The sequence below is a fragment of the Centruroides sculpturatus genome, unplaced genomic scaffold, assembly GCF_000671375.1.
Source record: "Centruroides sculpturatus isolate CEXI.00-Female unplaced genomic scaffold, Cexi_2.0 scaffold332, whole genome shotgun sequence".
Classification (NCBI taxonomy): domain Eukaryota; kingdom Metazoa; phylum Arthropoda; class Arachnida; order Scorpiones; family Buthidae; genus Centruroides; species Centruroides sculpturatus.
In genome coordinates, this window is record NW_019384524.1 from 295,946 (window position 1) to 306,612 (window position 10,667).

General features: G+C 28.4%; 1 protein-coding gene across 1 annotated transcript in view; it reads right to left on the bottom strand.

Moving 5' to 3' along the window:
• Nucleotides 1-10,667, bottom strand: part of LOC111622828 (pleckstrin homology domain-containing family F member 2-like) — a 53,359-nt gene that overhangs the window by 28,437 nt on the left and 14,255 nt on the right. Inside the window, exons 2-3 of the mRNA XM_023365250.1 lie at nt 5,955-6,019; nt 1,112-1,249 (exon numbers count right to left, since the gene is read on the bottom strand). Coding sequence (XP_023221018.1) covers nt 1,112-1,249; nt 5,955-6,019 — 203 coding nt within the window. The remainder of the gene's footprint in view (nt 1-1,111; nt 1,250-5,954; nt 6,020-10,667) is intronic.

Below are 10,667 nucleotides of genomic sequence, written 5' to 3' on the forward strand. Positions count from 1 at the left end.
CTCTTTGCTGAGCTGTTCCGCGACGAAAACAATGTTGAGCAATGGCAATGTCGAATGGTGACACTCGGTAAGTAATCCTACAATTTTTTGTTTATAGCGTAGTTTATACGGATTATTCCCAAAAAATATATACGTATTTTGGAAATGTTGAGTCGGATTAGTCTAGAATCGATTAATTTTATGGAAGAAAATCTTTCAAACAGCCGTAGTCCGTAAACTTGACACGTGTCGGGTTGTGATTGGAGGGATTCGTAAGAAATTGGATTCCTAGAGAATGGAACGTATCTCTATCTTATAGGGGGGGTCGACTGTACTTTAAAAATGTTATGTTTCAGGCTTGGTTATTGGTTATTGTTACATAAACAATAACCTAGCTTAAAACAAAATATTTTACACTTTATAACATAAATTGAAAAACTTTATACTTTTTATGAAAAATATTCTAATTATTCAACTTGAACAACATCTTAAATACTTTTTCAGCAAGTCTTTAATTATTTACATGAATGTTTTTGACTTCTTTTCATTTGTTCATACAACTCAGTAAACTGTTCAGTTTGAATGTGTAGAACCTGATGTAGGCCAATAAACTAGGCTGAAAATGTTTGTTTTTAATAAAATATTGCTGGAAAATGCAAGAAAGATGTGAAAATTTTAAATAAAACATCAAATTTTTAAACTTAAATTGATCTATTTAAAATTTATTATATTTTCAGAATAAATGTAATTAGTNAAATAAGGTCCGATACTTTTTGAACAGACCTTGTATACTTGCAATATATATATACATTGCAAGTATATGCAAATATAAACCCTGTATTTATGTATGTACGCATTCAAATAATTTTATTTCTCAGACCTCTATACTAATATTATAAAGAGGCAATGTTTGTAAGTTTGTATGTAGGGGGTAATTTCTGAAACTACTCATCCGATTTCAAAAATCCATTTCACCAATATTTAGAATGGAACTTCAGGGTGGACATAGGACATTCAAATTTTTAAAATATTTTTATTATTGATGTAAATAAAACTTTAAGTTACACTAAACATTAATTTAAAACATTTTCCTTAATACTTTTCTAAAAAGCAACTGATAATGAAAACTTACTTTTTTCTTTGTAATAATAATATTGCCATAAACTAATATATCATTGAACAAAAAAAACTGTCTTGGCTTTGGTTTCTTCCTACACATTTTTGTTAAAACACCATCACCAATTAATACTCTTCCAGGTATTGCTAATGGCTTCATAAAATTTAAAAAGTTTTTATAATTAATACTTTTTAAATAACTATATATATTTTCTTCCTGATCTGTCACCAATAGAACATGTCTGAGATCACCTGGGACACCAAGTTGGACAGACTAGGAGTTTGGTCAAACTAGAGGACTGCTTACAGCAACTGTGTGCCTTCATGCCCACCTGTAACACATTGTGTATTCACACTAGAGGTGGCCCAACAGGGTACTAGAACCTTCTTTCATTTGTAGTTTTCCCTGCAATAAATGATCCTCTTGCTTTCATTTCATAATCACTTACATCACTGTTATAAGTTCATTCAATTCTGACAACTTCTTCTTGGTGTGTTAATTTTTATGGCAATGAGTGTACATTGCTGTTTAATTGTTATCAGACATTATAATGTACTAATAGAAATGATATTTACCATCTTTTACACCCGCTTTTCAAATATTTAATAACTTACTGTTTATATTTACATACACATGCAATATATACATGGGGAGTCTGATATTAAAGGTACATGCCAAAATTACACTAACATTTATAAATAAAGACATTTATCCCAGTGTGATATTAGTTTGAACATCCCGTCACAGTACTGTTGCTTGTCAAGTTGCTTGAAGTAGTCCAGAACAGTGTCTTCCAATGCATCCTGATCTGCAAAGCATTTCCCTGCCAAAAATTTCTTTAAAGGTCCGAATAAATGAAAATCTGAAGGGGCTAAATCTGGACTATACTCCAATGTCAAATCAAACCAAACTATAATTGGCACAGAGGAACTGGGAGGTCCTGCAACATCCTCCATATAGTCCAAATTTAGCCCCCCCTGGATTTTCATTTATTCAGACCTTTAAAGAAATTTTTTGCAGGGAAATGCTTTGCCTTGGAATTGGAAAGACATCATTCTGGACTACTTCAAGCAACTTGACAAGCAACAGTACCATGAAGGAATGTTCAAACTGGTGTCATGTTGGGATAATGTCTCAACATTTATGGCAATTATGTTGATAAATAATCAGAAGTATGCAGTTTTTGTGGAATGTATTAAATATTTTCTTTATTTATAAATGTTAGTGTAATTTTGGCCTGTACCTTTAATATAGGACTTCCCTCGTATTTAACTATAATTTTATTTTTTACTTATTATTACAAGAAATAAAATTATTTGAATGCATACATACATAAATACAGGGTTTATATTTACATATACTTGCAATGTAATATATATACAGTATATATATATATGTATATATATATATATATATATACATTGCAATATATATATACAGTATATACAAGGTCTGTTCAAAAAGTATCGGACCTTTGGTCGGCAAAAATAAATTTATTGACTTTGAGGAACAAAACCCTAATCCCCTNAGACATACACACACTTTTATACACATACATGCTTACAATATAGTATAAATCACATGTACAGTAATACATATGAGAGAGAGCAAATGAGCAGGATTTCTTTTTTCAATACTACTATATAAGAAGTACCTGGTTCTTGTGTTTTCCCTATATATGAAAATAATAAAAAATTTTATTCTTACAACATGAATAATTGCTTTAACACCAGAAAATTCAAAATTAATAAAAAATTTTATTCTTATAACATGAATAATTGCTTTAACACCAGAAAATTCAAAATTAACAAAATACTTTCTATATTTTAAATCTGTAAATGTCTGTAATTAAAGACAAACTGGAAAATGTGCTAATCAAATTATTTTCAATATATAAATTTTATATACAGCAAAAAAACTCTGGCTAATCTGAACTAATTGCTATATGGAGTGGTTCATATTAGTGAAAACTTCAAATTACATATATAAAACAAATTCAACAAAGGATTTGCATTTTTTTTTAATTTTTTTATATTGTATTTGGGAAACACATTTATCTTAATATGTGTAGCATATTTTCTATTCTAGAGAACTTTTTAATATGGTAATAATCTGCAATTTCTTAATTTCTTTTTAATTTTGGTTGGAAGATAAAATGGAAAATGAACAAAATTAATTTGGATTAAGTGGAGTCTGGATTAGTGTAGATTCAGTTTATAGAATATATTTTATATATCAACTGACATATTAAAATTTATACAGTAATACCCCAAACTTACGCGATAGGTGGGACCGAGCGGTAACCGCGTAAGTCGAATTTGCGTAAGTTGGGGTATAATTTCACATATAAATACATACAAATAATTTTTAATTGGGGCCGGAGACTAAAGAAAACAATAATTTAGAAAAAAATGTTTAATAAAATCTTAGNTCAAAATAATTTTAAAACTTATATAATTAAGTTAATAGAAGAATATAAGGAAATTAGTAAGATTTTAAACAACATACTTTCAAACATATAAGAATTATAATTTGATAAACAATACAGCAAAATAAAAATATTGTAATTTATTATCTCAAATAAAGAACAGTACTGTAACAATCATATCCATCAATATTTTCTATAATAATAATTTCATAACATCACAATGCTAATTTACTAATAATGTCTGTATAACTAATTCTATTATATACTAATAATTTAGAATGTTTATTAAGACAGAAATAATAATTCTTTGTTTTATTCTAGTATCAGATAAAACAAGTCTATTTAAAAATCTTCCATGATAATATAAACTAAATAAATCATTACAAACATTTCAAAGAAAATGTATAAACTGAAAGGAATTTGTTGTTAATAGCTAGTGAATGTAACAATATGAAGTTAATAAATGAGAACTGAAAGACTTTCAATAGACAGAAATGAGCTAATTTATTTAATTAATGATATCTATTGTCAATTAGAAGGATGATTCAAAGAAATTATCAAAAAGTAGATGTTCTTTTCAAAAAATTTTGCTATAAAATATAGAATACATTAAAAATAAAAATAAATTTAAATATCATTTGTAAACTATATATATANGATTTATTTTTTTAATTATTAATTTACTTAAGAGATGGCGCCTAACGTCTACCTCTAGTGTCAAATTACTTTATTCCAATCATTTAATTAGCCGTATTATAGCCCGATATTTAGGCGATCGTTTGGTGATGTATTTACTACTCGGGCTATGAGTTGTTGATATTTATGTATAAAATATCAAATGCACATAAATGCACACATTGTCCCACAAAAATTAATGGTGTTTTAATCTTTAAAAAAAATCTTGTAAAATCAACAACATAATTCGTTCATGTAAAGTTGAACAATCGGGAACCTATTTTGCCAATTCTTAACAGTCAAATTCACTCTCTGTTGATTACACTTATGAGTTTTATTCAAATTCTGATTTCCAAATAATAATCTCTTTTTACGTGGGAATGGATTAAAATTTATATCGGGCTCCTGTGTGATTTTGGAATTTCAAATTGGAATTCATTTCAAAAGCTTTGCTTTTCCTATTGCTATTCATCTTTACTCATGACAATACACAAGAACAATTGAAACGACCCAGATAAAATACTTTTGTTTTTAAACACCAGAGAGTGAGTATCTGGTAAAAAATGCAAACACACAGTTAATAAAAATTATTGCAAAAATGCAAAGAATCCTTTGCTCACACGTATAGGATGACCTAGGTTTTTAAAGCAATAAAAAATGAATAACAACCTCATCTTATATGCAAGTAAATATGGTATATAGCTCAGCTAAAAGAAGTAATTGAATTAGTTAAAATGTAAATCAAAGCTTGAATAGAGACATCTAAAATACAGGATGACAAAGCTTGGATGAAGACATTCAAGCTTTGGCATCCTGAATTTTCTTGAAATTTTATGTTGTTATACACCCATTGCAATAATGCACAGTAACTTGTGCCAATGAGCAACACTTTATAAGAAATCATTATTTAAACTTTTCCATGTCTGTCATATGTTGTCAGATGTGTGCCAGATGGTCATATGTCCAATTTTAAAACACTTTACAGATATATCAGAAAATTTTAGACTGTATAAAAAACTCAACTTACATTTTACTGACCTGAATTTTTCAATGGCAACTTCCCTTCATAAGAAGTTTCCATTGAAAATTTTTGTTGTTTCTGTAACTTCACTGACTTGTCAGTTACAAAAAATGCAGCATATAACTTTATGGCACAGACCCAATGATATAAAGTCCTGTATCGAACTGATAAGTGAGAAAGGCAACCAGATTAAATGTTGATCTTTTTAGATCAACATTGTGAATTTATCTTGCTGCTTCTAATTTTTTTCACAATTTTTTTTGGAAGTACACAATCCACTGAATTATTAGAAAATGCATTTGACCCAAAAACATTATTTTGTAATTATTAAAATAATTTGAATATTTTAAAACAAACAACTGTAGGAAAAGCATTTTTTCACTATTTGCAGATCTTCTTCAAGTTATACATTTTTTAATTATTTAAACATGTCCTTTTAATGTCAGAATCAATAAAACCAAAACTTCCACTAACTGTACTCTTATTTACTTACTCTGCATAATTTTATCATTCAATTACTGTTATCAATATAGGCAAGTTCCAAAATGATTACAATAAATGAATCATTTATTGTAATTACCACATAAATAAATAATTGAAACACCACTAATTCTAAATAAAAAAGAACTTGCATATTATAAATATAATTTATATTATTATCCATTTATATTATATTAATAAAAATATATGAATTATAAAAAATTTCAATGTAAAAATTAAAATAAATATCTTACTTGTCCAGAACTTCCAAAACAACTTTCAACTATTGCAATTCGTTGAGCATTGGCTTCACTATTAACTGAAAAAAAATATTTGTAAAACTTAGTGTAATCATCATACTTTATACTATAATAAATTTTTTTGAAATTTTATTGTAAAAATTTTGAAGTCATCATCATTTGTATTTGTATAATAAAAAAATTTTACAAAAATTCATCCAAATAAAAAATTTTATTCTTATAACATGAATAATTGCTTTAACACCAGAAAATTCAAAATTAACAAAATACTTTCTATATTTTAAATCTGTAAATGTCTGTAATTAAAGACAAACTGGAAAATGTGCTAATCAAATTATTTTCAATATATAAATTTTATATACAGCAAAAAAACTCTGGCTAATCTGAACTAATTGCTATATGGAGTGGTTCATATTAGTGAAAACTTCAAATTACATATATAAAACAAATTCAACAAAGGATTTGCATTTTTTTTTAATTTTTTTATATTGTATTTGGGAAACACATTTATCTTAATATGTGTAGCATATTTTCTATTCTAGAGAACTTTTTAATATGGTAATAATCTGCAATTTCTTAATTTCTTTTTAATTTTGGTTGGAAGATAAAATGGAAAATGAACAAAATTAATTTGGATTAAGTGGAGTCTGGATTAGTGTAGATTCAGTTTATAGAATATATTTTATATATCAACTGACATATTAAAATTTATACAGTAATACCCCAAACTTACGCGATAGGTGGGACCGAGCGGTAACCGCGTAAGTCGAATTTGCGTAAGTTGGGGTATAATTTCACATATAAATACATACAAATAATTTTTAATTGGGGCCGGAGACTAAAGAAAACAATAATTTAGAAAAAAATGTTTAATAAAATCTTACATAATACATATGTATAACAAATTAGGCCTATATTATTTTACAATTTTTCACATTGATTATTACGACATAATTTTAACATTGTTTCCATCTCAGCGATAATACTGTGATGTTTACGAATGATGCTTGAATTTAAAGATTGAGCATTTTTCACAGCTTCGAGAATTTTTTCGTTGCCTTTTATAATTGTTCTGACCGACAATTCCAGTAGATCAAACTTCTTTGCTAATTCACAAATTTTCATTTTTGTATCGAAGTTTTTAATAATGGGTACGTTCAACGAGTACGTTCAAGTCAAACGAGTTAAACGCGTTAGTAACGAATTGTTCGAAAAGTCTAACGAAATAGGAATAACGAAGACTTCATTCTCGCTTAACTCGTTTGACTTTACGAACATACCCAATGTTAACATTACATTCCAAAGATAAAGTTTTTCTTTTCTTGTTTGATGCAGAAGAATTAGTNTAATATTATTGTGTGTTAAATTCTTTGGTCACTAGATGACAATTTGCAACTTTTGTAATTTGATTAAACTATAATAAGAAAAATTGTATAAACATATAGATTGCAAAAATAATATATCTATTGTGTTCTAGAACTATTAAATGTAATTAATTTTTTTTATACAGGGTAAAGTATTTTTTGACTAAGTGCCAAATTTATTTTAAACAGATATATTTCCTTAAAGAATGTACTAACTTATTTAAATAAATATATATTGCAAGAATATTTCAGACTGTAAAGTAATTTCACAAAAATAATAACCAAATAAAAGAAAAAACATTTTATAGCAAACTATTTTATGGAATAGCAACTAATTATTATAATAATGACAAATTAATATTTCATCTCCTATATTAATAAAAATGTTGTATCAAATTTTTCATTAGGGCTACAAGATTTGTAGATTCAAACTAGAATAATCACATACCAAATGACATTTCTATTACAAGTAAGCATTAATTATAGTGAACAACAAATTTGAACTTTCTTAACTTTTCTTGATCTTTTGTACAGTACATAATTTCATTTTATCTTATTTCTCATGATTACACTAAGAAAATAATTTCTATCACATCAGGATAAGAAAATAAAAAACCAACTTGTGTATTATTAATAAAAAAGATACAAATGTATATTAAGATTTAAATAGTTTTTCTTGCCAATTTTTGTTTATGTTTAGCACTTTTGGATTTATGAAATCAATGTCCAACAATATTCAGCCAACATTTTGCATTCCTTTTAGAACTTATTTATGTACAAATATATTATTATTGAGAATTTCCCAAGAATGTGATGTGATAGCCAAATTTGGAAATTATTTTAACAATAAGCTTAAAATATATATATATATACATACATACACACATACACAGTACACCTAATAAAAGTATAAGTAAAACTCATATTGTCCAGTGTTACATATAAATGCTCTGTAAGACAGTAAATTTCATTTTAAGTTATTTTAATGTTTTAATTTATTATCACACTTCAATATCACTACAGATAATAAAATACTTGTAGAATAAAGGATGAATAAATGTTGATATTTGATACAAACAGGCAGCACAACAAATGCTAAAAGACAGAACAGTTTTGTAATCATAATTATAATATAAACAAAAGCCTAATAAACATAAAATTTTAAAAATTATTACAGAAGTTAAATTTTATTAAATNCGTTTGACTTTACGAACATACCCAATGTTAACATTACATTCCAAAGATAAAGTTTTTCTTTTCTTGTTTGATGCAGAAAAATTAGTTCTACTTCGTTTGGATGACATAGTAGAGTCTCTCAAGTCTCCGTAGATATGACAAACAGAAATAAATAACACAAAATAAATTGTAGCTATGTGTCGATTTCGCGTGACACATCCGAACATGTAAGCTGAACAATAGTGTGGGGGAGTGAGTAACCAAGAGTTGCGTGGCGCTCAAACAAAAGACGAATCAACGAGATTTGAAAATCGCGTAACTCCGGGTTCGCGTAAGTCAGGGTATTACTGTATTTCTACATTTTGTATGTATGTATGTATGTATGTATGTATGTATGTATGTATGTATGTATGTATGTATGTATGTATGTATCAGGGATGCAGCCACTTGGGGTGGAAAGGGATGGCATTCCCCATACAAACACTCTTCCATCCCTCACTCTGTCAACCTCCACTGCTTTCCTCATACAAGTTTAAAAGTAAACATGAAAAATTCACAATGCAGTTGATTACTGGATGAAACAGAAAACAGGCACATCAGACTCAAATACTAGGCTATACAACACCCATGAAATAAAGAATAAAATTTAATACCTGTTCTTGTTCTACCATTTATTTATTTGTTTTTATACAGCAATGTCATGTACAGTACATTACTGATTTGCAAAAAAACACACAAGCCTCACTGACATAGCAGCTTCTTGCACAATAATATGTTGATCTTGGAACTAATGTTTTTTTTTTTTACATAATCTACTTAACTGTACTGTGTGTAAGCAAGCTATCTGTGACCCACACTCAGAAATTTCTAGTTACATCTTTGATATACAGTGAGTGATTGGTTAATGAATTGTTTGGAATGCAAATAAATCGGATAACGAACACTTTACAGAACAAACAGAAAAAAGAAGCAATATAAAATAGTGAATACCGATTGGTCTTCCCTTGTCTCCAGGTGACAATTCGAAACCTTTCAGAGCTCTGAAAATATCGACATTGATGCTCAACCCTAAACCAATAGGATAGTATTCCTCTGAATTTTGAAACTCTTCCTTGTAATTCCAGTTTTTTGTTTACCTTTCTGAAAAATTTTTTATAATATTCATGAGACTGTCGGGCGGTTAAGTTTTGTGTCAGTTTTTATTTACAAAAGGCAAGAATTTAACTGTCCCATCGGATATTTGTTAACATTTTAATACCAAATTTTGAATTTCATCCGGGCTTTGCATTTAAATAATTTTTTATGTGCTAGTTGATTTCTGTTCTCTGAATTTTTGTAAGTGCTTTTCTGAACTTTTTATTTAAAACCGAAACTGATAATATTATGGAGCCTAAAAAGAGTGGAGTGTCAAGAACTGTGCTCACCATAGAAACTAAGCAAGAGATAATAGCCAAGGTAGAGAGGGCACAAGATGTCTGATGTTGCTAGGCAGTATGGCTTGAACAGATCTACAGTAGGCACAATCTTAGCTATGAAAGATATATCAAGAAGTCTCAAGCAGCTAAAGGAGTAATGAAAATCACATAATCATATCTGAGAAATAAAGAGCATTGAAGAGCTCATAATGGAACCTGAAACTGATGTGACAACAGAAGAACTCCAAGAACTCTTAAATGAAGAACAACAAGAAACTCAGCAAGATATGTTTTCTTTTGAAAAAGAGGAAGATAAAGAAAATCAATGCTGACATCTTCTATTAAAAGTCTTTTGAAGCAGTGGGAGGCTGTCAGAACAATGGTCATCCAAATCAGAATGAGGTTAATACAGGGGTGGCCAAACCGTGGCACATGCGCCAAACTTGGCGCATTGGACGATTACAAGTGGCGCTTTAGTCAGTTCTGAGCAACATTGCCAGATTTGGCTTCTTTGCAATTAAGAATATTACATAGAAAATTAATTTTTTATAGTCTGTCTTGGCAAGTTCATTTGTTGCACAATTCGTTGCAATCAACTTTACAGATAAAATGAGTGTTCTCCACATAGTAAATTACAGTGTATGCATGTATGTTTATTTTCGATCAGTGCATAGGCGTCTAAATGACAGTGCTACCGTCCGGACAGTCCACGAGTCGGTTGGACTGCTACACCTGTTGACCTTTTTTTTTTT